General features: G+C 43.9%; 2 protein-coding genes across 3 annotated transcripts in view; one reads left to right on the top strand and one right to left on the bottom strand.

The window, feature by feature from the left end:
- Positions 1-27,119, top strand: part of IMMP2L (inner mitochondrial membrane peptidase subunit 2) — a 473,548-nt gene that overhangs the window by 207,412 nt on the left and 239,017 nt on the right. The gene's annotated exons all lie outside the window — the stretch shown is intronic.
- Positions 4,485-27,119, bottom strand: part of LRRN3 (leucine rich repeat neuronal 3) — a 34,537-nt gene continuing 11,902 nt past the window's right edge. The window contains exons 1-2 of one of the 2 annotated variants that reach the window (XM_070424802.1): positions 19,801-19,821; positions 4,485-7,500 (exon numbers count right to left, since the gene is read on the bottom strand). In XM_070424802.1, coding sequence (XP_070280903.1) covers positions 5,014-7,140 — 2,127 coding nt within the window. In that variant the 5' untranslated portion in view covers positions 7,141-7,500; positions 19,801-19,821 and the 3' untranslated portion in view covers positions 4,485-5,013. Of the gene's footprint in view, positions 7,501-19,800; positions 19,822-27,119 lie in introns of those variants that run through there. The other variant, XM_070424801.1, reaches the window with a different exon arrangement.

The following is a 27,119-nucleotide window of genomic DNA, read 5'->3' as shown; positions in this document are numbered from 1 at the left end:
CTGCCAGAGAACGGAGGTGGAGGAACTGTAACGCCTGCCTTCCACAGTCTGTTGCCTTGAGAAGCTGCATTGAGCCACTATAACTGCTACATTCCAACCTGACCAGAACTATCTTTCTGTCCTAGATTTATTCTCTTCTCTCTGCTGGTAGCAGGTTGAGTTGTGTTCCCAGAAAGACATAGTCAGGTTCTAACCCAAATCCTGTGAAGGTGGCCTCGTTTTGAAATAGGGTCTTTACGGATGTAACCAAAATAAGATGAGACCATATTAGCATTAGTCCAATGGATGGTGTCTTTAATTAGAGGAAGGGGGGGGGGGGGCGAATCTGGGCATGGAGACACAGCGGTGTGGGAGAAAGGCTATATGGTACCTTCTTCTAGCAGCCCAGCAAACTAATACCCTGTCCCTTACTTTAAATGAAACTCCAGGACACATTCCCAGCTAAAAACCATGCAATCTACCAATGGATTTTCTGGCTTAGAAATTTATAAGGAGTTTATCTGAAAATCTGATTTTGTAATTTTAAGCAAGTTTTCTACTTTCTGAGAGGTGTTTAGTTATAGTACCTTTAAATACTTTATTCTAAGCGTTGGTTATATGGATTATGGCTACTAGAACTAACTCTGCTTTTGTCATTTTATCCTGTCTACAAGTAGTGTTTTTATTTTTCTCCAGCTTCAGTGTATAAAATAAACCAAGTTGGTGGTCAGCTGAACTGTGCACCAAGTCCTCACTTTTCAAAGGAACACACAGAAGCAGCCACAATTGTGTTGCAAGGAGCCTTTTCTTTCTTTTTTTAGAATTGCATGACCTTTCTCTCCAGTACAATACTGAAAATCCCCCACACAAGGACCTAGTTAGCAATGCCTTAGTCAGGGTGAAATGATATAATAGAAGTGGGGGTTGTAGAACTAAGTGCGAATATCATTGTAGTTGTTCTGTTTAGATGTGTCCCCAAATGACCATTTGGGATAATCAATATAGTAAATATATCTATGACAACCATATTCTAAAACAAAACCAAAAACAATCTTTTAATTATTTGTTATAATTTGTTTTGGGGAGTTAAAAAAAAAAAAAGAGGAGAAAGTGAGAGAGACTGGGTCAAAGAAAATGTCATCGCACCATATCCCACTTCATTGTTTCCCATCTCCTGGAATGTCAACATTGGGATGAAGCCTGAGTTGCCACTTAATGGGGACATAAACAATGAGAATTGTTTTCCTGATATTTGTAATGGCTGTGGGGACATGTTATTGGGATTTTCCCTATAGCAACATATACTTTTAAACTTTTAGTTGTTTTTATTTTTTGCTTTATTGTTTACTGACATATCACTTCTGATTTTTCATGTATAAGGCTAATCTATAGGATTTTAAGGATTTTCTTCATAGTTGTTGGAAGATCTTATAAGAATTGATAAAAGTAAATTGATTCTCTTTGTAAAATATGTTAACATTTTGTCAATGCTAGATTACCTTCTTGAATTGAATTTGTATTTCTTGGGTGGTCAATCTCTCTGTGTTTAAAGTAAAGGAAACATATAGTTACCCCTGTTTCTCTGTCTAAAAATAGTTTATGGCAAGTAGACATGCTTCTTGATTTAAGCAGTGTGAGGATGGTATTTGGCTAGTTTCTATACGTAGTGCAGAATAAATAATCAATTTGAATTAAGTTCCTATATCAGCATGTTGTGATAAGCAAAACATTTTAGACCAAGAAAATAAATCCATGATTTTCTGAGTTTTATGACTCTTTGAAAGTATGGATTGAACCTGGGACTCCATTAAGTAACATAGTTAAGACATATTTGTGAAAACAGTGATATACAACCAGAATGTCATTCGGTAGAATATAAGCCCCATAATGATGAAAAGTATGTCCTGTCCTCTTCCTTTTTTTCCAGTGACTAACAGCTGTACAGTAAATATTTGTTGAATGGAAACAAAAGACAGTTCAATGAGCGGAGTAAGGAATTACAATTAGAAGCTTATGCTTGCTGATGTGTAGTTCCACTTAACACTTTTTTATTTAAATAAAATAAAAATTTAAGAATTCTGAAGTCAGTATCAAAAACTGATCTATGTTCCATAAATGCATTTCTTTTTTTTTTTCTGTTCAAAATGATCTGCATGTGATTGGTAGCATATTATAGCTTGGCATCACTGACAATAACACATGTCTCTCCATATTGTTTTAATGCATTTTTATTCTTATTTTCAGAAAATTTGAATTTTATTTTGTAGCGTAAATTAGAAAATATATAATTTCTTAAAAAATTTTTTGTGTGAGAAAAAATGTTTTCTTCCCGACAAGTTGAGGAGATCATTTGGCATCCATGGGGCCTAACCTTTAGAGTTTTGTTATAGGTAAAGTTTGCTGGTACATCTATATGGTATCACTAAATTATAAGTTCTTTGCTTTGAGTACTTTAACCAGTTCTTAGCTGATTTTATGTGAGATTTAGAGGGTAACATAGGAAATATGAAATGCCATTCTTGTTATTGAAACAAATGTCGTTTCTCTCTTACTGGCAGTGTAGATTAAATTTTAATCTAGTAAATATCATCAGGTTTTGCTTTGAGCATCTATTTATTTGAGTATCTATTTATATGTATTTATTTGGCTGTAACAAAATACTTCATTCCAATGATCATTATTAGGTGTCTATTCAGTGCACTTATTTGTTACAGTTTTTCTGAGAAGATGCAACTTATAATGGAATCCAGGCTTTATGCTAAGTTTGTTATAGTTCTTTATGCAGATGGATTTAAAGGACGCATATGAGATCCCTGAGAAACTCCTTGCTGACCTATGCAATACCTGCATCCTAATAGGTCATATTTCAGCTCCTATATTTTGACAAATAGCCTGGCTCTAAAAAGCCCTGTCCGTGGTGCTGAAACATCTCATGATGTATGAGCGTGTCTTGCTGATAAATTCTAATGTCAGCCACTGTGTGATAGCGATACATCAGGTTGTACAATTTATTTTTGGGAAACACATGGAATGAGCGAGTCTCCTATTTTTCTTGGGTTAAATTAACACAGTTTGTCCTTTCATTTTAAAGAGTTCATACCAATTACTTTCTACATAGTGAAAACCAGCTAGGGTTTAATTAGAAACTGTCAGTGCTACCACAAAGGCGGATGCCTAGTATTAACCAATGAATGGATGTGACTGTAGGACTGGAAACGTTTCCTCGACAGTGGCCTGTTGACGCCACGCAGGAAGCTACTGTAAGAAAAGTTAAACATTTGATTACAAACAGGCACAGCAGCAATTAACATGGAAACCTGGTGGCTTTGTAGAGATAAGTGATTTGCCTATAAAAATATAGCTCATTATCTCAGGTGTTTTTTTATTGTTCCAGGATATTTCTTTTGTACACAAATACATTTATTTTGCAGGACTATGGGATTTTTTTGTTTGGAAATATGACTAAAACCCTAAAAGATAGTGGCTTTTTCCCCCCAAGTAAAATCCATGCGTTTTCTACATAAGACTTTTAAATAATTAGTTATGTTCTTGGCACTTCGATTCAGTGATTTTCAATTTTTTTTTAAAGTTGTGTTTTTCTGGTGCTTAAATGTAATCATAGAGAACTGCACTTAATTTTCTTTTTTTACCTCTAAACTTGTCTGAGAAGCTTGTTTCGTTAAGAAAACTGTCCTCTTAAATTTCTGTTGAACACTGGGATTATCTGATTCATGCCATTTTATGTTGGGTTGAAGCAAGTAAAGGGGAGAATTTCATAAAATTGAACCTATAAACTTGTACTAATTCAGTAGATTTGAAAGGAAAAATCAACAATTTTAGTCTTGGAAAAGCCGAGTCTCCTAAAAATCTAAATTTCATTGTCATTCTGGGGGAAAACCATCTACTTTGATCATAACAGACTTTAAGTCAGCACCTATAAGGTCTGTTGCTGTGCACGTGTCTAAAGTCCTTCTTTGGGGATTATGTAGAACATGTTGTTTCATTGCGATGTTTGCAACACAGCAGAATATTAGATTTTTTTTGCTTGTTATTGCAGTGAAGTGTATTAGGCACTCAGAATCACAGAGAGATTTGAAGATAACACCTAGATCATAAGTTCTGCCAAAATTTGGCAACGTTTTTTGCAAAGCAAGCATTTTAAAGTTGAGTTACTAGTAATTATTAAAATAAGACCTTCAGTTCCTCAGATATTGATTTACATTATGTGAACTTAATAATTAAACCCACTGCAGAAGTTTCTTGTTAAGAAAAGAAAATCTTTCAGTTAATAGGGGATTTCTTTACGTCACTAGTTAAGAGGTTGAATACAATGTTATGGTTGCCTTTCAATATTGATAAAATGCCTCCTCAAATCCAGTTTTGTGCATTATAAAAATGTAGCACCAGAACGCAGTAGGCGTGTCTTACTCTCAGCCCTTCAGATTTCATTATAGATAAAAACACTTTTCTAACATGTGGTCATTTCAATGATATCTGGTCAGATGACATTTCCCAGAAATTATTCTTTATTTAGAAACAAAAACAAGACAAAAGCAATTGATTTTAATCCAAAATGTATTTTTTTCCTTATAAAAGAGGCCCACATATTCACGGTGTCTACTCTACAGAATTGGTCCATTTCATTACACCACGTGTCAATTCAAGTGTATCTGGTCACGGCAAAAACTCGTGGCTAATAGGTGTGATACAACACAGTAGGAGGTATTGCTCAGTTCAGCTACTCTTATATACTTAAAAAAAATACAGAAACGTGTTTGTTTGTTTTTTGTCCACTGTAGTCCAGACAGAAAAGTTACATGAAAGTTCTAGAAAATGGACTTCTTTTATTTGGTTGCCACGGTACCCTCTGACGCCAGTGGATTAAGACACTGGACTGGTACATGTTCCCACTGGCCGGAGCAGCCTTGGCGAAGCTGGACCTTCCTCCCCAGAAGCCCTGTTCCTCTGCCTTTCCCATTCCCAAGCAGGACGACAGCCTGGGGCCTCCCTCCAAAGGAGTCTGGTCGGTGGTTCTCAGGATATATTTGTCGGCACCCCTATGGCGGTTGCCTTCACTTCCAGTGCTGCACTTTGTTCGTTGCCTGCTTCCCAGAGGTCGATGAGGGGCGGGTAAAGCTCGCTGAACGCGAAGGTTGGCTTCTGTAAGTAGTTCCTCGCATGGCCATGTCCAGCTTCCCCGTTCATGTTTCGAGAGAGGCAGCTGAAGAGACACAGCACCCCGATAATCCCCAGGAAGCCCGCGAGGCCGGCCACGAAGGCTGGGCTGCGACTCCGTCCATATGCTTCTCCATCGGGGTCCAACGCTTTCGTGGTGACATTAACACACTGTTTCCTGGTTTTCTGGTCGATGGTGGGGCTGTCGATACAAATGTTATACTCGGTCGAGGGGTTCAGGCGAGTCAGGTTGTACACCCTGACGCTGGACGGTAGGCGAGCACTGTGGGCGGCACGGGACGTGTCTGTCTTGATGAAGGTTGTCCACGTCACGCTGGACCTGAGAATCTTGGAACTCACTTTCCAGGACACCAGAACGGAATTGGCCCGGACGTCTTTGATTTGAATGTTCAAGGACCCATTGTTATCCTGGGGGAACGAACCATCCACTTTGATCATGACGGACTTTAAGTCGGCGCCCACCAGATTCGTTGCCATGCATGTATATACGCCCCCGTCTGCAGGGACGATGCCACTTATGTCCAGGGTGCCCTCAGAGTGCACGTAGAACCTCTCCGCCGGAGTGTTAGGCACGAGCTTTTGACCAGAAGGTGTTATCCAGGAGATCTCGGGCTGTGGCTCGGCCGTGGCTCTACAGTGTAAGGAAACATAGCTCCCGGCTTCTAAGTCCAGGTTGGAAGGGAAGCTCTCAGGCGCGATGAGGGGGAGGCAGATTTCCATCATCTCCCGGAAATGCACCTGCCGGACGTTCTGGCCTTCTAATTCGGGCGGGTCCACGCAGAAGAGCGACTCGGGCTCCATAAACCGGATGCTGGTCTTGTTCATGTTGATCCAGCGGATGACGCAGTCGCAGCGGATGGGGTTGCTGTGGATGCTGATCTCCTTGAGGCTGGGCAGGGCCTCGACGGTGCCCTGGTACAGGGCGCTGAGGGCGTTGCTGTTGAGCATGAGCGATTCCAGCCGGGGGAGCCTGAAGAACGCGTTGGGATGGATGTACGACAGCCGGGGGTTGTTGGTCGCCTCTATCTTCCTTAAATCCGGCAAGTTATCCACGGCAAGGCCGTCGATGGAAACCAGCTCGGGCATGTTGTTCATCCCCAGCTCCTTCAGGTGGAGCATGTTGCTAAAGTCCCCCCTGCGAATCCTGTGGATGGGATTTTTATTGAGATCCAAGAATTTGAGGTTTGCCACTTTCTGCAGAGCCGCCCGGGGCACCGTCCGCAGCCTGTTGTCATAGAAAGAGATGCTCTCTAAATTCTCAAGCCCAGCCAAGGCGTCGTCGGGTATCTCCGTGAGGTTGATGCCTGCTATCACCAGGCTGCGAAGATTGATAAGTGGCTCAAAGTTCATGTCTTTGATTCTGATGATTGGATTTTCCCCAATCATCAGAATCTCCAGGTTGGGGAGAGCGTCAAACCACTTCCTGTCGATTGTCTGCAATCTGTTTGAATTGAGGTGCAGTCTAAGAAGATTGTGGAGGCCAATGAAGGCTCCGGGTGAGATGGCGGACAGCGAGTTATGATTGACATAGAGCTCCTGGAGGTTGCTCAGCCCCGACAGACATTTCTCCGGCAGCTCCGTGAGCTTGTTTTCCTCCAGGTACACGGACAGGAGCTGGGGCATCTTTCTGACGCTAATGTTGCCGACTGAGGATAGATTGTTTTGCGATAAGTCCAGGCCAGTGAGGTTCACTGGAAAGTCTGTGGAGTGTTCGATGTTGGCGATGTTGTTTGTCTGCAGGAGCAGGACCTGCGTGTCGGCAGGCAGCCTGGCTGGGAAGTGGAAGAGACCCACGTCGTTACAGTCCACGGTCCACGCGTCCATGTACGTGGATCGGGGTGTAAACCACGGCCTGACCTCACATGTGCACGATGGTGGGCAATCCGCTTTCTTCTCGCTGGCGTGCACGAGCGTCATGATTGCCAGGCCAAGCAGTATGTGCATCCCGAGTGGCATGTCCTTCATCTTAGCTTCCTCTGCGGAGATGCCACGGGCCCTGGAGGATTCCACAGTCACTGCTGGTCGGTTCAGCGGGAGCTGACGGATGAGGAGGGTGGCTCATTTGTCAAACGATGAGCGCCATGGAGCCACAGGGTTTTTCTCCCCGGGACAAGGTGCCGGTGCCCCAGTCGCACGGTCCAGAAATGTCACACATGTTGGGGGAGAGAAAGTGGCAGTTGCTTCTCAGATAGGATGCTGAGGCACGTTCTGAAGAGAGAGCGGGGGTAGATGGTCACGGGAAACAGAACGATTCATTTATTTCGGAGGGTAAGATCCAAATCCCATGGCGGTTCAGTCTTTGCAGGAACAGCAGCGTGATGCTAACTGTAATAAAATAAAATTCAAAAAAGAGAAGAGAAAGAATTAGCCCAAAGGAAAATAATACCCGTAATTAATATCCATTAAGTAATTACGGTGATCTCATCTATGACGTTCTTCGAGTTGACAGTTAATTCAATATGTTTCGGTGACATTAGCCTTGATAGTGATTGGCGCTGACACTGCACAGGCCGAGAAATGGAAACTTTAGAAGGCTGAAATTGCATTAAGCATAACAGACACGCTTCCCCAATATTTCCGTTATTTCTGATTTTTACTTGCTTATACCTTGTAATTTTGTTTATTGTATTTGTCCTTCTCTTTGACGATTAGTGAATGGGAATAAAAGGAAATCTTTCAGTGTAGATGGTTTTCCCCCCTCTCTCACAGGGACAAAGTTAAAAGGTTCTAGAGAAATGATACTGTTTAGTTACAAGCAAATGCATCAGCCCATGGCCCTCAGGTGCCCAGGAGACGGCTGTACAAGGAGCTGGAAGTCCTCGCAGTTGGCAGGACTTCCCTTGTCATTCACCCCTCTCTCCAGCCTCCTTCGCATAAAGGGACTTGGAATTCTGCATATTTGGGAGAGATGAGGTCTAACTTGCCGGGGACGTATCTGTAGATTTTCATTTTTAAGTGAAATTCAGATTAATGTTTGGCTGTTTCATCTTCCCCTGAAAATAACTTAGATTCCATTAGTCACTGACAGGGAAAAAAGTAACTTTATTACAGCAATAAAACAAGCCCTTAGATATTCCTTCTTTTAAATGGACACCGATGTCTTTATCACATAAAAATAAGCAGTGCAAAACCAAGTGGCAGTGTTGATATGGGCTGCATCTCAAGGTAGCTCACTGCTCTCCTATGTACACACCATCAGGTGACTGCTGCCAGGGGATGGCCGGCTGGGCGGGGCTGGGCCAGTCCTTGTGGGCGGGAGCTGTGCGGCCAGCACTCAGGGTCTGCCAGGGTATCAGACTGTGAATACTGTTCTTTCTTTCATCTCTGCCCAACAGTGATGTTCCTGATGCATCTTTGACCAACTCACCGATAAGACAGGGGCTTCAGGGACAGAGACAAATATATTTGGAGATGTGGTCTCTATAGAGAGACTTCTTTCTTTAGTAAAAAAATAATTCCCTTGTTTTTCAAGATTTGAAAACATTTGCAATTCAAAATCACACCTAGTTTTCCTCTTATCCTTCATTTTAAGAGATGTGATTTTATCCTGAAGTCCAGATAGGTACTAAGTTATTTTGAAATAAAATTGTCTTTGCTTTTTCCTTTTTCCTTCATCAGTTTGCTCATCTACATTTTCTTGAATGAACTTTCAGCTGTTCTTTTGAATTTTATTTTTCAATTACAGTTGACATTCAACACTGCTTTGTATTGGTTTCAGCTGTACTGCGTAGTGGGCTTACAGTCGTACACTTAAAGTTACCCACCTGGCACCGTCCATAGTTATTACAATGTTACAGATTGTGTTCCTTATCTGTGCTTTACATCCTGCGACTATTCTGTAACTAGCAATTAGTACTTCCCGATAACTTTTGATTTATTCATTTATTTTTTTAGTCCCCACCTGAGGATATGTTTTTCATTGATTCTAGAGCGAGAGGAATAGGGAGAGATGTATATATTCATCTTTCTCACATAACTTAGGCAATTTGATCTGTTTCATTTCCTAATTTCAGTGTTTAGCTGCTTTGACTTGATAAATGTACTACTTTCCCAGAATGTGTTACCTGTATACTAAAGCCCAAAGGTTTAAGTTTGAGGCTAATATAAAGGAACATTAGACTTTAAAGAAAAGTCAATCTAATAGTATGGCTGTAGTTCATCCCTTATTTATTCAGTCAGCATTTAAGGAGCACCTTCTGAGTCCCAGCTATTGTGTCAATAACTGGAGGACAAAAAGCTGACAGCCCGGCCAGCGTGGCTCAGTGGTTGAGCATCGACCTATGAACCAGGAGGTCATGGTTCAATTACTGGTCACGGCATCGAACCCTAGGAGGGGACTTGCAGGAGGCAGCCAATCAATGATTCTCTTTCATCATGATGTTTCTGTCTCTCCCTCCTTCCTTTCTCTCTGAAGTCAATTAAATAAACAAAAAGCTGACTTAGACATGCGCTCTTCCCGTCGCTGGTGCTCCGTCTGCAGGGGGAACACGGGGAACCAAATGGTCACAGTTCTGTGTCGGGGCTGATGTGGGAGCACAGGGGCGGCCCCTGATGAAAATGAAAATAGAAGCCCGTGGCCTCTTTATTCCCAGCGTGGACCAAAGGCCTCGATGCACAGGGCGGGACATGTTTCTGCGAGTTCCCTGAATGGCTCAGGTGAGCGCTGAGCAAGCCTGACTCCTGCCAATGAAGGGGTTCGAGAATCCTTGTCTGTGTCAAACTGCGCATTAGAGATGCTAACAATGAAACGTGTGTGTGTGTGTGTGTGTGTGTGTGTGTGTGTGTGTGTGTCGGTAACAGTGCTGCTTTTTGTGCTGGAATTATTCTCCTGAGTGTTTCTGAAATGTGTATCTGTCGGATTAGAAACTCTTTTCTGACCTCAGTCACGTAGCCAGAGGCCAGAAACAAGCACATGCGAACGAGATTGATCCTGGAAGCTTTTGGAGATCAGGAGCGTTCTCACAGTGGTGAGCAAATTCCAATTTCACTTCCCCAGGTCGGCAGGAAGAAATGGCCAGTGCGGGAGGCCCGAAGAGGGCATGGGCGCCGTGCCTGTCTTCGTCGTAACATTGATTTCTCTCCTGTCTTTGGAGCTGATTACAATGCTCTCGCTGATGGACTGTTTGGCATGGGTAGCTTGCAGGCTAGTACAGCCTAATATCTTACGTGCTTTATGGGTCTCAAAGCCCTTTCTTATTCATCGTTTACTTTATACTGATATTGACCTTGTGAACAGGAGTGGGGAGGTGCTCTGGTTCCCACGTTTTAGGTAAGAGTACGAGATCCATGTGCCTGAGGTCACATGGTTTATAAAGGATGGTGTAGGACTGGAGCCAGATTTTGTTTTCAGGGCTGTAGCTCTTTCCAGACATCCACATCGCACATGCATGTGGAGAAACGATGAAATAATTTTACCACAAAATACGGTAGCCATTTTCCTTCTCCGCAGGGCTGGCATTTCCCTGGTCTTCAGCTTTTCCAGTTTAGAAAATTGGTTTTATTCATCTACTAACAGTGGCGAACGTGTGTTCCCTACTAACCACACTCACAAGGGACAAAACCACACCGCCCATGCATCGCCGAGAGAGAGAGATGAAGGTCAGGAGAATACAAGTACCCGCATCTGCTGGTCAATGCTTTTGCTCCATTAGAAAAAAGTACTTGGAAATGCAAACAATGAATTTGCAGTTTGCTCTTGAATATAGAATCGGAGGCAGGGACGTCAGATTAGAGTTCTCAGCCATCAGAGTCATCAGAAATGAGAGCCTGGCACATCTGCCAAAGGAGAGAGCGTATTGTCACAGGGCTGGGCCTCGTGAGTGTCGGGGCCCCTGTGCCGGAAGCTGTGGCTGCATTCATTCTTGCCCACCCGCATCTTCGTGGTAATCATGTGTTTGATTTCTCGTTTTCTCTTACTGGACATAACATGATTAGACATAGATTAGATTATTACCTCAATAGACATGCAGTTATTAGATTCTTAGTCCCTTACTCGATGATGAGATTTTTATTATTAGGGACTGTGTTCCTCTCTCTTGTGATTTGATTATGTTAGTACGTTTGCCTGGTTGATTAGCACCTCGCCCACTCCCTCCAGTGCACAGCGCATTAAACCAACGTGTGCTGGACAGTAACTCACAAACGTGTCTTTCTATAATTCACGTTGAATGACAACATATGGAATAGTGGTTAAGATGACTTTTTCTTCTTAAGTCATTAACAATAAGAAGCACATTTAAAAAGGGAAGAAAAGCTATGCCTCGGACGTTCACGGAATCTTTTTCCTGTTGCCTGATGGTTAAAACGTGGGAATATCACAGTCGCTCTGCACAGTGTCACCTGCCAACCCGACCTGTTTACGTTACAGGCACCGTTCACCAGCGAGCGGTCCTTGGGGCGCCCTCGCGCCCCACGAGAGGGCGGCTTCTGCTGTGGCCACCGAGGGGTTTGGGCAGAATAACAATGGCAATGGTGGCATTCATTTTAGAAGGACAGACTCCAATCTGCTTTTATAGACATCTATACAACATTGTTTAAACATAAACATAATTATATCATTAAACATAAATTGACCAGCTTACTCCCATTTTTGCCTGTGGAGAATTTTAATGCCCTCAGCCCTCTCACTTTTATTCTCTCTCTCCTCCAACTTCACCTCTCCCACATTCCCCTCTTTGAATACATTGGAGAATAATAATGAACTCTTTGAAAAATGTTTTCCAGCTTAGGAAACTTGAATTACATAATTATGGATATATTTATAGAATTGCCCATACTCCATCCATTTGCTGGTGTGTTTTTTTCTCTTCTAAAATAAGAGTAGGAAAATTGTACTTCAAAAAAGTCAGTATTTCAATCCGCCTTTTAAAGGTTCTAGAACTCTTGCTTGGGAAGATGGTCAGGAGCCTAGCACAGGAACGCCCTGGAGCATAGTAGGCCTTCCATAAATATGTTTGGATGGATGGTTGAATGGGCGGATATCAAGTAGGTAATTTGTGGGTAAATATATATTGCTTTTCTTCCTTAAAATATGGTAAACAAACCACACACAAGTAAATGTTACCAGCAGTGGATACATCTTCTTTAAACGATTCCCTGTTTTGAGGGTGAGTATTCATATATGTGGTCATACTCTTAGGAGCTAGGACCCAACTCATCACTAACTCTTGTTCTCTTCAGTGGTTTCTGTTTTATGTAAAACTGTTTTAGAAGGTGTGTGTGTGTGTGTGTGTGTGTGTGTGTGTGTGTGTGTTTTAACCTTCTTTTAGTTTTAAAGGCAACAGAATCCTTCCTATATTAAAGCAAAATGAGTTATACTTGAATATTATTCAAGTTCAGGAGATGATGTTAATGACATGCCACCAGGAATGAAAACTGACATCTCTCTGCAGTGTATTCTGTAAAGGCTCGTAAAGGGTCGGAGTGAGTAATGCACACACGTTCAGAGCCAGCCCTTCTTAGGCTCCTCGTTGGTTGTCCATTTATTCGTCCATCCAGCCTTTTGATAGACATTTGCCTCGGGCCCACTGCATCCCTCACTGAGCTCTCATTTCTAACCTCTTTAGTTCAGAAGATTTTTAAAAATTGAAAGATTAGAAATTAGCCCTTAATTGAGGCTTTTTTGGTGGGTTGATTTAGAAGACTTTTTTTTTTTTTTTTTTTTTTTTTTTTGCCGAAACCGGTTTGGCTCAGGGGATAGAGCGTCGGCCTGTGGACTGAAGGGTCCCAGGTTTGATTCCGGTCAAGGGCATGTACCTGGGTTGCAGGCACATCCCCAGTGGGAGATGTGCAGGAGGCGGCTGATCCATGTTTCTCTCCCATCGATGTTTCTAGCTCTCTATCTCTCTCCCTTCCTCTCTGTAAAAAATCAATAAAATATATTTTAAAAAAAAGTCTTTTTTTTTAATTAAAAAGCATTTTAAGATGTGTAATTTTCCTAATGCATGTGTCCTTTTGTGCTTTGAGTGTTTTGCACAGTATCTTTGATTTTTCTTATTGGCTCCCCCATATAGATTTTGCCTGAGGGAGAGTCAAAGACCAGAAATGTTTTCTCTGTTTTAAATTATAAGTATAGTACATGTAGAATTATAGTCTAGCCAGCAGCCTGGCCAGTTTAGGCCATTAAAAGAAAGTGATTTTAAGAATTCTCATATATATATGTATGTATATACTGAAGGCCTGGTGTACAAAATTCATGCACAGGTAGGTTCCCTAGGCCTGGCTGGTGATCAGGGCTGATCTGTGGGGTGACCGGTAGGGTGATCAGGGGGCCCCTGCTGGCACCTGCCTTGGTTGGCCTGGGGCCTGCGGGCTGGGGGCAGCTCCTGCATTGAGCGTCTATCCCCTTGTGGTCAGTGCGTGTCATAGCAACCGGTTGTTCCACTGGTTGTTCCGCCATTTGGTTGATTTGCATATTAGGCTTTTATTATACAGGATATATATATATATATATATATATATAAAATTAAAATTATATATATAATTAAAATATATTATTTAATCCTCATGGGAAGATATGTTTATTGATTTGAGAGAGAGAAAGAGACATCAATGTGAGAGAGAAACATTGATCAATTGCCTGCCCTACGTGTTGGCCGGGAATTAAACCTGCAACCTAGGTATGTGCCCTGACCTGGAATGGAACCCACCACCTTTTGGTGTATGGGATCATGCTCCAACCGTGTCACCTGACCAGGGCTTTTGATATCTTTAAAACTTGTGAACACTTGTTGTAACTTGTGATTTCTTTAATCTAAATACAGAAATTGTTTCTGGAGAAGTGGAAACTTAAGACTAAGGCTTTTTATTTGAGAAAAAGATCTTCCTTCTTTAGCTTCCTTTGTTTTTCATCGCTTACGAAACGTTGATTGGACCCCCTACTTTTTGGCAGGCACTGTTGTAGACCCTGGAAAGGCAGCGGTGAATTCGATGAGCTGTCTACTCACCAAGCTCTCAGTTATGGGAGGAGTAGACAGCAGAGTCTGAGGCACAGTCGAGTTGCCTCACAGTAAGAGAACTGTATGGCACCGCTCTGTGGGGTGCACAGGAGGGAATCCTAGTCTGTCCAGAGGATTCTGTGTTCTTTTATGATGCATGTGAAAACCAATTGCAGTATGCTGGGAGAACACGTGGGCCAGCAGATGTAAAATCCACCTTGTCTCAGATGCCGTTTTACAATGCCAAAGCTTAAGAACAAAGCGTGGCTTCTTCCCTGGACCTCATTATGTGCATTAGGAAGACCACGGAGTCTGAAGAACAGAAACATTTGATACTTGACTTAAGTTAAAAAACTGGTGAAGACAGGCAGTTGCCATGGCTACATTAAAACCCAGTTGTTTTCTTCTTCTACAGCAAATTGCCAGCTAAGTTGGTTTGTATAAAGAGCTTACATTCTATTCTCCCATTATCTGGCCTCATGTTCCTGTATTGTAAGACTCAATCTTCAATTCTAGTTGAAGGCCCCACAGCCCAAAGGTATTGAGTTACACTAAATGATTTCTAGAAGAAGCTATCCACCCCCCACCCCCGCTTGGGAACTATCTATTTTCCAGTTTTTCTAAACGAATTAATTGTTTGAATTTGTATGTCAACTTTCAGGAAGTGGATGATGGTAACTGCATAGAATCATTTAATGAACGCTGTCTTAATATGTTCATCAGTTATAGACATGCGATAAAGGGGGAGACAGTCTGCTTTTCCTTATGACACATGGACCGGGTTTACCAGACGGTTCTGGCATTGTGGGCAGGACGCCTCGCACTCTGTGCATCAGGTTAACAAACATTAAACTTTAAAATGTGGTTATATGATAACTAAGGTTTCCTTACATTCTGAATATGGCACTACTCTGCAAACATGAAAGGTTTTAAAAAGGTGTCAATAAGACGCCTGTGGGTAAACGGACTTCCCCTGATTTTAGCCTTTGTATTTATATTCACAACTGGAGTCCTATGTCATTAACACATTAAGATCTGTGAATTTTAGTCATGATGGGGCTTTTAAATGCTCTCAGATTAATTAACTGTGTTTTCCTATTTCATTTTATGTTTATATCTGCACAGTAGTCAGTGAAGGAGAGGGTTACTTTAGTCATCAAATTAAGGCAAACTAACCGCTGGGGATGTAAATTGCCTAGAGTAGGCCCCTTGATGGAATAAATGAAGCAAAAATGAGTTGTCAGTAATTATTAATACTGGCACTTGAACAATATATCCATTATGATACTTTTTTGCTAAACTGAAAACTGTGGATTTTTTATAATATTCAAGTTTGAACCACCTGAATAAATTTGGTGTAACAGAAAATCGGTGTATTTTTGGTGTCATAGAAATTTTTAGCTGGAATGGGCATACAGATCCATGGGTTCTCAACCTCATTTCAATTGTGAAATCGTTTGTTTAAATGCAGTCTTAACCGAGATTCACAGTAAGTCAAACACAGGAAAGAAAAATCTTTTCTGGTTAGTGCCCCTGCCGACAGCCTCTGATCCTGAAGGGGTTTCCTAGACCTCAGTCTCTGAACCATCCATCTGCTCCCATGGCCCCTTAGAAATGAGGTGATGGAGGCCCTCAGAGGTCAGATGACTCATACTGAGTGGTTCCCTGGTTCATTCTGGAGGAGTGTTGAAAAGTTGGGAAGCCTTAGGCATTCTTTCTAATGCAAATTTCCCAGCATCATCTCAGTCCCTAGGCTGCCACAGTTGGGTCTATTTTTCTTGGCCTTCACTGAAATCAATAGGCCTCCCTCCTTTCAAGGTGTGGAAGGATCGTTACACACTGGCTGCCTAGGGGATGGGGCAGAAAAGAAGAAATGCTCTGGAAGAGGATGGGTGTGGGAGGAGCCGCTAATCATACATCAACAGCAAACATGTCCCATGTGCCCCTGGGCTCAGGCCTACATGAATTCTCCCAGGCAGTCCTCACGCCAGCTCTTTTTGCAGACATCGTTTTTATATATGCAGCCCAACAGGTTGGCTTGCCAATTCACTGATCCTCAGATGTGGATTCACATCCCTTCATCATACCTCGAAAGCCCAGACTTAACTACTGTTAAATCAATTAAACAAGGAGACCCTTGCACTGAGTTGGCTCTGCAGTCAGAGGCGACCCCAAACCTAAGCCTGGGAATGGCTCAAGGTGCCAAAAACGCAAACTGAAGGACAACTCGTCCCAAACAGCCAACTGGGCTTTACGCTACAGCCGTCAACAATCCCTTTTCTTTGCTTCTACACTTTCGCTGTAAAGTCGGTGGGCCTCCTAACCACTGGTTGGACACTGCCCTATTCAAACCAATTGTTGCTCAAATTAAACATTTAATATGTCTCAGTCTATTGCCTTCCACTAAGCTCGACTTCCTCTCAAATGTTGGTTAACATAGCATCGCTCGTCTTAGATCTTTTCAGAAATGAGTTCCCCCCACCGGGACAGGGCAGCTGCTGTCTGTCTCCTTCTCTGAGGAGGAGTCTCACGCTGGCTGTGAGAGTTGGAGGGCAGCCCTGTGATGGGGAAGGGGCTGAGGAAACGAAGCCTGTTTTCTAGGCCTGCGTTTGCTGCGATTCAGATAAACCACGTTGCTCCAGTCTTAGGTCCCCACAACACCTGGGGTTTGGATAAAATTGTCACTGTTGTTTCCAAATGGACGGTTAATGTTCTAGAGAATTCCGTAGCGATTTCTTATGACATCACCATTGTAAAGAAGTCTGTTTATTAGAGCAAAGTTTTGTTTGTTGTCACACAGCATGGATGCACCAACATGCATGTAACGTGTGCCCATTGATTTAATGGACACCATCTTTGAGAATGATTGCCTTAGATTCTGACATTTTCAGATGCTCCGATCAGATAGTTTGAGATCCTCAAACTGGTGAAGAGTCTCTCTTATCATGATGCTAGGAAAACCACAGGTAAAAACACAAAAAGAGGGAAGCTTTGATATTACTTTGTGTCCTTGTCATGTTCAAGGCCTGATATTTGAATACAGTGATCATTAGGGAAGAGTTTAACGAGGTGCTATCTCCACCCTCATGAAACTAAGCTGGCTCCCTTAGATTAAAGGCAGTTCTTGCAATGACTTTCTTTATATATATATGTCTATATTATTGATTTCAGAGAGGAAAGGAGAGGGAGAGATACAAACATCAGTGATGAGAGAGAATCATTGATTGGCTGCCTCCTGCACACCCCCTACTGGGGATTAAGCCCTCAATCCAGGCATGTGCCCTTGATCAGAATTGAACCTGGGACCCTTCAGTCCGCAGGCCGACACTATATCCACTGAGCCACACCAGCTAGGGCGCAATGACTTTCTTTTAGAGAAACTAGGAGTCACTTAATTCTTTTTTTTCCTGACTCTTAAAATATGATTGGGACAGATTTTGAAGGAGTCCTGGACTTCTGCTCATTTTTCTTCTGCCGTTTTCAGATTAGAGTCTGGTGCTACGTAGGGAGAGCCATGGGGCTACAATAAAACAGGATCAGGGCTGTTTCTTTAAAAGATGATTTCAAATATGGCCCGCCAAGCCTCAGGCGTGTGGACGGCAGCTGGCCATAGCGCCGCCATGTCCGGGAAGGGTCATTTGCAGCACAGAGATCTCTCTTTACAATGTTTTTAGAGCTCCGGGCATGGAATCCGGGTCTCGGGAGTGTTCCCTGTTGGGCTGTGGTTCCTGTGTTCTCGTAAATTACCAGCTTGTTGTGGTAGTCATTTCTCATTATGAAAAGAATTCTGATTCGTATTTATCTTTAATAATCGCTTTTGCTCAGCGGAACACTTCATTAATAGCATTATATGTAAGGACGGGTTTTGTACATGATCAATAGAACAGACGCTCTTTCTAAGGCAGAACCTGTCTCTGTGTGTTCGCATTCACTCCAGGAGAAGCGCTCCGTGTCCCGGGAACTCTGACTTACAGTGCAGCCGACCGGTGTTCCACTCAGCGTGGCGTGCGAGCCAGTGGGGTTTGATCGCCTGACTTGCCCTTTTAGCTTCTTTTCTATCATTTCCTTGTTATGTAGCTTTTCTGTAGAGCCAAGTATAGGCATGGGGGGGGGGGGGGGCGCTCATTTATGCATTATTTTTAACAGTCGCTCATCTGGGATTGAAGTGTAATCATCTTACCTTCCAAACTGGGAAGCGGAATGGTGGAACGCCTGCTCCATGTTGTGAACAGTAGGTCTCCTTCTGGGTGGTTAACCACACACCCGCGGCGGGGGCTGCACACGAATGCAGGGCAGGAGTTAGGAGAAGACCTGTCGCCGTTGGCGGCTTCACTTTTAGAAGGAGAGGTCCCTTCAGGCTCAATAATTGCATAACTTTTGTAGTAACCTTCAATCAATAAGGTCCAAATTGCTCCAGTCTACTGCCCTGTGCAAATGTAGTATAACGTTACGGACAGAATTTACCCAGAGAGTTCATGGTACTTTCAGGTTGAATCATGTTGATTCACCTGTTTTACATGTGTGACAAACGATGGCATATAGATAGGGGCACTAATTTTATTAGAATCAGAAGATGTCTATAGAAGGATTCTTAGGACCTGTACAGATGTATAGAGAATTTGGGGATATTTTTTTTATTTGTATATCAGGGGACAATTTATTTGTGTTTTATAGGAAAAATATTCTCTTGGCAAAATGTGTGCATGTGCGTGTGTGTACTCAGATCCTTTAGTTCCGCTCAGAAAATTCTCCATGTGATTGACTAAACTTATCTACTAAAGTGTCCTATTTTGTTCCAATTTTTGTTTCTATTTGTAGATGTTTTGGGTAATTGATTTACTTCTGCATCAATCTGTATTTTAAAATATCACACAGGTGAAGACGAAGAGTCTTCCTAAAACGTGCTTTCCTCTTGCCCCGGGTATTTTAGATTTTTAAAAGCTCATTCTTGTCACCAGTTCCTGTTTACTGGGAGCTAGGGCTGTGCTCTGGTTTGCAAGCGACTCCATCCTTTTAGCTTCCTTTCCAGCACCGTGGGGAGCGTTGCTGTAGCAAACTCCCCATTTGGGCGACAGGAGAAACACTCGGCTGGTGCCTTGCAGTTCCGCAGGTTGGGAATGCACGTCTCCTGTGGACCCTGCTCACTCAGTTACCTCACGTTCCAGACGAAAGCGTGTGGGGTAGTGACCCCGCTAGCTCCAGCCGTGTTAAATCCTGCTCTTCTTCATCGGAAGACAGCCAAGAACCCTGAGCTCAGCCTTTGAAGTCTCCGTTCTTGGTCCAGCTCCCAGTGGAGTGAGAAAGGAGGTGATTCCAGGTAGTCACCCCAGGCACATGTGTGCTGCGCTGTGCTGCCTGCTCCTGCCAGGATGGCTCTCCCTAAGGTCTTATACCCGGGAGGGCACCTTAGGCATCTGTACCGCAAACCCCCCAACATTGGTTCTGTGTTGGCTGCCACAGTCTCAGGAGGGATGGTTTTTGTAGTAGAGAGCTGCGGCAGAAACGTGGCAGCAGATACTCCCATTGTGATTCCCATCATGTTTGTCCTCCGTGCTGGACTCCATTTGGAGAACACAAAGCCACTGGTTTATCAAGAAGACGAGGAAGGCCATGGACAGGAGTCCAGTGAAGTCGGCAGAAAACGAAGGAGATTTTAGCTCCAGGATTCTTACAGAAAACGCAGACTTACATGTCAGAGTCGCCCTCCGACAAGAAGCAGCCTTCAGGGTCTCTGCGGTAGTTCCGTTTCTGTTCTGCACATAATAAAACAGCGATTTTCATGCTATTCTACAGAGCAGCATGAATATCAGTTTTATATTTTTACTGAGGTTCATGAAAATAAACCACATTTTGAAAGGAATCGAAATAAAATGAGCTCCTATGGTCCAAGAATGAAAGAATCCATTCTAGGGACACATTTCTGGTGCGCCCTGGGTTAGCACGTGCTCGCCATGTGCCAGGGATGGGTGACACTTTTCTGTTACCGTTATGGAGGGGGCTATGGTTCAGATCTGGTCTGGGATTTTAGCTCCTTATAAAGAGCTAAATAAGGATTGTTTGCCCATTGTTATTTGGAAAGTGTCGCTCTCCTTCATGCTCTATGAGTTCCCCTTATGCTCCCGACAGTCGGCCTAAAACAACATTCCAGGGGCTGTTAGAAACATGTTTTAAGTAGAACAGAACCTCCATGGGAAGCTTGCAAACACCTTCCTGAATTAGGACTGTGAGCTGCATTCCAGACCTCTGACCCCATTACCAGTGACCTTTCTGTTAGCTGTGCTCCATGGAGCCTTGTTAGCTACATGGGTACTTCACTGTCCCTTTACTGGTTGTTCTTAAAGGACCTCCAGGTCCAAGCCAATGTCTTACTTCAAAAGTATACACAATGCTGCACAATTAAATAACTTCCTTTAAAAACGTAATTCAGACATTAAAGTTAATGGCTCATCACATAGATGGCACCGGACATATTAGGTTGTATTGAAATTATTACAGTCATTTGTTCTTTATCTGGCTTTTGATTTTCCTACTTGGTGGTACCTGATTTGTAGGTCATCTTACTGAGAGGACCACTTTCAGTCACTGTCCTGTTCTGTTTTCCTTATACAGCAATCAGGACCACCAGAAATTAGTTATTTTTGTGTATTGCTTCTCACCACCCCCATAGAATAGTAGCTTTGTTAAGGCAGTTTCATTTGTGTCCATTGCTGTGTCTCCAGTGCCTAGCTACATTAGTCCTTGGTAGCTAACAAAATACCAACTACATGTTTTTAATTATAAATTCCCCAAATATCACGATAAAATACTTACTGTACACGACACTCAGGTGTGACCTTGGTTTTGCCAGTGGATGCTGAGTCCTGACAACAGTTTATATGAGTGGAATAGTGAAGGATAATATAAAGCTGGCAACCTGAGAAGTGTGCGTGTGTGTGTGTGTGTTTAATTTGGGAGACTACAAGACTACCAAATGGAGTTGTAAATACTAGCATGTTTAACAAGGTTTAGTGAGGTAGAGACTGCTTAAATCAACGCTTAAAAGTCCCTCTAATCCAAATATTCGCATAACATCTTCAATCAGTCTGTTGTAGGAGCTAATGAAGATAGCATTTTATAAAGATAGCTTTTTGGCATATGATAGGTTTTTCCAGTTTATAGATTGTGTCTTCATTAGTACTACGCGTAGTGAGGGTGGAAGGTGCACAGATGATGTTCTTATGTCTTGTGGTATTTCTACTTGGAGAACGTAGGAAACCAAGTAAAATTGGTCATAATATGTTCTTAATATCTGGAGTTGCGAATGACTTTAAAAAATAATGTAAAATGCTATGATGACAACAAAAAGAGTAATGATAAGCACGACGATAATTGAAAAAAGGCCCCTAGACCCGTGGTCGGCAAACTGCGGCTCTCGAGCCACATGCGGCTCTTTGGCCCCTTGAGTGTGGCTCTTCCACAAAATACCATGTGCGGGCGTGTGTACAGTGCGATGGAAACTTCATGGCCCATGTGCAGAAGTCGGTTTTCGGCCTGGGCGAGTCTATTTTGAAGAAGTACTGTTGATATTTGGCTCTGTTGACTAATGAGTTTGCTGACCACGGCCCTAGGACATTGGTTGGGTGTGGCCGGAGGCAGATGTTACTTATGCCCATCATAGTGAGGGATGGGAAGCAGTCTTTAGGTCAACTATCTGTGAGGTTTGTGTCTCTACTGAAGCCTGGATTGGACGAATCTGTGCTTACAAAAGGCAGTGTGTTTCTCTAAATAATTTAGGGCATAAAAACACCCTTGATAAACAATTCATATAAACTTTGTTAAGTAAAAAATTGACACAAACCAAAACAGCACCTGCTGTCAGTTAAGGTTGGGCAGACGTGGTTGGTACCAAGCTTCAGCAGAAGCACCCAGAACACATGCCGAGCGAATGGAGTGAGTAAGATGTCCTTAAAAATCTGTGTAATAGGTTCTATTTATATACACTGTATATTAGATTCTATAACAATATCAGCAGGATTACAAGTATTCAGTACAACTCAGAGCATTGCAGTGGACAGTGTTGCAGATAAATCATTGGAAGTTCATTACTATCCAGTGAGATTATTGCTCACCAATAACAAATCCAGGGCATTTAGTCAGAGCATCAAACACATTTACTGGCTCTCATATTTGAGATTATTACATCCATAGTGCCCCAGTTAAATAGGAGGGTTTTAAAAGTTTCTTTCAAAGTCAGATACGAAATGCTTGTTAGGCATGCACAGTACCTGTTCATTCACTGCTTCATGTCTGGCTGCCTTTTCTTGAACATGCTTATTTGAGTTTTTAATGAACAGAAATGGCTTTCATGCCAATTTACAAAAACAAGCCATGCATTTGTGTGACATGCATGTGTGTGTGTGTGTGTGTGTGTGTGTGTGTGAGAGAGAGAGAGAGAAAGAGAGAGAGAGAGAGAGAGAGACACACACAAAGAGCCTAGAATGTGGAGACAAAGGACCTAGAATGTGGAGACTGCCCATGTTCCCCTGTGACTGATCAGTGGAAGGAAACACTTTATAACAGATGTGGAAAGGAAGTTCCTACCTGCTGGAGGGCTGGCACTGTAACATAGGACAATTTTACGTGTCTACGTCATTAGACTTTTTAAGAAGACACTCTCCTTATTCTGAGTCCAAGAAAAGAAGGAAGATATTGGGGGGGGGGGGGCGGCTAGAAGGGAGGGAGAAAGGTGGAAGGGAAGGAAGGAGGGGACGGGAGGAAACTTTCTAGAGAGAGAAAGACTTTTCCCTTTCTAGAGAGAGAAACTCTAAGTACTGTCTATTCATGAGCATCTGCAAGTCACACTGCAGCTTAACTGTGTCTTCTCTGGTTTAATAGAAACTTTGATTGTTTCCGAGGATTTACACCCAGAGTGATTGTTTTTGCATTTCAATGTAGTAAGAAGTAGATTGGATAAATGCATAACATATTAGAACTGCCATTAAGCAAATGATTCTATGTGGGCCCGTTGAATGAATGTTTTCATTTTTCCTTCTGAGCAAAACACAAATTTCTCCAATTATTTCTAAATTGATTGTTCTCTACTGCTGCCCAAGGAAAAGCGGGGGGAATCTATTTGAGTGTTCATTCCGTTTCCTTAGTGTGATTCGAGGAGGGAGCCGCAGAAGATGCACACGGCATGGGGTCAGACGCTTTCCCTCCACAGTCTGTCAGGGATGCCTCTGTTTGCATCCTGGGTACGTAGGGTTTTCACACACTCAGACTTCAGTTCCTGTTACCTTGTTGCTTATGTTGTAAATCCTGGTGTCTTTTAGCAGCCCTGCCTCACCAGTCCTTTCCCCGGTTGAGTCCCTGCCTCTAGGCAGCGCGCCCCTACTCAGGCATGGGGCGGAGACAGCCAGCAAGGTGGGGAAGACATATCTGACGCGCGTTTTCTGAGTGGGCTGTTTTCTCAAAGAGCTTCCCTACACATCACAGAGCTTTCGTAGCGCGGAGACTTCTATCGTGTCAGGGGCCGATAATGGAGCTCTTTCAAGAAGAGGGACCTCCCCATCAGATCCGTGTCTGGAGGGTTTAAGGAGCTGTCAAGCTGGCCGTCGAACAAGGAGAGCAATGACCCGAGCTGACCTGGCTCTGTTTTCAGGGCCTTACCTGTCCTACAGGGCCTCCCTTCTTTGAAGTCCTGGACGGGAAGCACGTCGGTAGGAGAGGAACACTCTCCCCATTTGTTCAGTGTGGACGTGTGTTGCTGGCCCCACGGTGCACAGACGTTGGTAGCAAGATGCACTCCAGCGCCCTGCACAGCGTCCTGGTGAGCAGCTCGTGTGGGTGCTGCTGCGATTAAGAACATGCTTCCCAGGAAAGGCGTGGTCCCCGTTTATACCGGCTCCCGTTTCCAGCCCAGGAAGGCGAACTGCCCTGGCTGATGCTTTAAGGGTTGAGCTTTCCATTGACCCAGGAACCAGGAGGTCACGGTTTGCTTCCAGGTCAGGGCACATGCCTGGGTTGCAGGCTCCATCCCCAGCAGGGAGTGTGCAGGAGGCAGCCAATCAATGATTTTTTTCTCATCATTACTATTTATCTCCCTCCCCCTTCTCTCCTATCCCTTCCTCTCTGAATCAATAAAAATACGTTTTTGAAAAAGAGTTGAGCTCTCAGTGAACTCCGGGGGTATTGGTGAGCGAAACTGGCTGGAAGAGCTGTCGATGATAAGAGTGGGGATGCCGTATAAGACAAGAGCCCTGATGCACTCACGTGACTCAGGCAATCTGTATCCATCTCTTTTCTATTTCCATGGATTTTTCTACCCATTTGCCTAAATTGGTAGTATACATAATAAAAATGCAAATGACAGCGCGAGAACCCATTTTTAAAGCTAAGAAAAAAATACCCACTGTCAGGAGATTGGTTCTCTCGGGGTGGGAGGAGCAGTAAAAAAACGTGCTGTATTTGTGTCTTAGGAGGCACTTTGAGGGTGTTTTTCTGGTTTCTCCCAGCAAGTGAAACAGCACGTGGCTGTTGCCACAGCAACCCACTTTTGTGATTTGCAGAATCAGGGTGCAAACCAGATGTAAATTGTCAGGCGGTAAATTTCTGTTGTCGTAGGAGATGGTAACACACGCAGTTTCATTTGGCCAATTTGTATACTTTTGAGGTATTTCGTCCTCCTCTGCTCCTTCCCGCAGGCTGGCCGGAATTAGGGTTGCAGTCTGCGGCTCCATCGTCTGCCGTTTACACCTGAGCTTAACTGGAAAACCAGCTGTCAGACTCACGGGCGGTTGTTGTTGCAGAGAGCAAGGTCACTGCACACCCTGTGCCATTTCTCAGCACGTGGACCCAGGGTTTCTTTGGTTCATCTCAGGGGAGGGAACCAAGTTAATTGTTTACGGGCACTTTCAGTACCTGTGTTCAGTCTATGGAGACGAGCACATTTCTGTCTCCATGGTCCTTTGCTGTGGAGGTGGAAGGCGCTCTGTCCCGGAGCCTTGCGCGTCCAAGGTCATGCTTCTCCCTGCATGCCAGCAAGTGGGCCCCAGTTTGTACCCAACTCGCCTCTAAACCTGCAGTACCCGCAGGTCCTCTTTCCTTCTGCATCTTCCTCCCGGGACTGAGACTCTCTGTCCCTGTCCCCTCCGCCTGCCTCCCTCCCTCCCTGGGCCCCGCAGTCAGGCCCCTCCCCTGCTGAAGAAATCTGCCCGGATTCCAGGACTAGAGCCTGGGGATGGTGGACAGACTTTTGTTTTGTTTTGTTACTCCTCACCTGAGGATAGTTTCCCATTGATTTTTAGAGAGAGTGGGAGGGTGAGGGAGAGACAGAGAGACAAAAACATCGATGTGAGAGAGACATGGATTGGCTGCCCTCCCGCACACGCCCAGACTAAGGCTAGGGATGGAGCCTGCAAACGGGGTACATGCCCTTGACAGGAATCGAACCCAGGACGCTTCAGTCCCTAAGGCCAACGCTCTACCCACTCCGAACCTGCTGGGGCTGGAGTGCATACTTTTCATTTGACAAGTGACACAACTCACAGTTCCTAGAGCACATCCAGGCCTCCTCCCACCCCGGGGCATTTCCTCTCCCTACTAAGCACCCTCCTTTCCCTCCATTTAAACAGATTTCTTCAGCATTTGCTTCAAAACTCTAAAAATACACAAAGTCTAGGTAGGGGAGTTAATGACGAGACGCTCCTGTCCCTTAGCGCTACTTGAAACCACCACTGGCCACCAGACGGAGGAGTTTCGTGTGTGACATCCCTTCCTCCTTGTGAAAGGCTGTCAGCACCAACCCGTGGAGTGATGGTGTCAGTTACTAAGCGGACGGATGTGGACACTCCCAGTCCATTAGCTCTGAGCACTAGCGACAGGTGTGAGGATGCTTCTAGAACAAAGGGCGGCACTTGGTGGATCTAAAGCAGGTGACCAAAGGCTGTGTCTCACGGTCTAGGTCTCAGGAAACACTGCATGGCGGCCGGCAGACCCACACGTTTGTGAGACAGCAGGGCCCGCGGTGCGGGATGGGGAGATAGAACCACATGACTCTGTCTCTTCTCTTCCTGGAGTTTTATCGTTTCCAATTGTGCAAAACTCGCTCAAGCTGTGAGAAGTGGAGATATGTATGTGCAGGAAGGAGGGAGGGAGGGAGGGAGGATTCTTTCAACCATCGGAGATATTCTCTAGCAAATGTGGCTTTCAAAGAGGTTGCCTGATCTTAGGCCCAAACCCAGGTCAGGGTGGTGTGTGTTATGCTCGGGGGCTGAAATGAAAATGTAGTCTTTCCCCCAAACCCACGTTACAGGGTTACCCCCTTCCCTGCGCCCACTGGGCTCCCACCGAACCCAGGGGCTGTTCAGGGCCAAGGCCAGCGCTTCATCCCCTCCTGCTCTCTGGCATGCTCTGCATGGGGTTCGGAGAGGCAGCCTCGGGGCGGGGCCAGCCATGGACCTGGTTCTCTCTCTTCCTCCGGCATCGATCCCTCCTCTGTAACAAGGCGAGTGATAAGCTTACCTCAGAGGGACCCCAGCCGAGGGAGTAAAGCAAGGCATTTCAAGCTCTTAATACAAAAAGGAAATGTTCTCAAGATTTCGCTGGAATTGTAGAAGGCGATCGCTCATTGTTCATCACTATCAGATTAATAGCAGTCATGACATGCTTACAACTTACTAGACTTTGTGGAGCCTTAAACTTAGTTGGGAGGTGCAGACGTGAGAAGAGGAGAAATAGCAGAGCAGAACAGAGCTACTTGCATGGTATTTCACTCGGATTTCCACAGGTGGTTGTAGAGTTTTGCTGGACTAATAGATTTTTTTCTGGTTATTTCTATGAAAATGACTTAAAATGCACTCTGGTGTTTGTCTCCTCACTTTATGGCATATCTTAGAAGAAGAAAAACAATTGGAAACCAGGTACAAGTTAGTGTGGCTAGACTTCATTGAAATATGTATAAACTGAACTATTCACAGCTGGCAAATGTTTGTACAAAAGAGTCCAGCATCTTTGTGGGGTGTGGATGCA

Source organism: Myotis yumanensis, unplaced genomic scaffold, assembly GCF_028538775.1.
Source record: "Myotis yumanensis isolate MYYU_CA2020_CCGP unplaced genomic scaffold, mMyoYum1.0.hap1 SCAF_9, whole genome shotgun sequence".
In the NCBI taxonomy this organism is placed as follows: Eukaryota; Metazoa; Chordata; class Mammalia; order Chiroptera; family Vespertilionidae; genus Myotis; species Myotis yumanensis.
The sequence above is the reverse complement of the archived record's forward strand: the minus strand, read 5'-3'. Positions and strand labels throughout refer to the sequence as shown.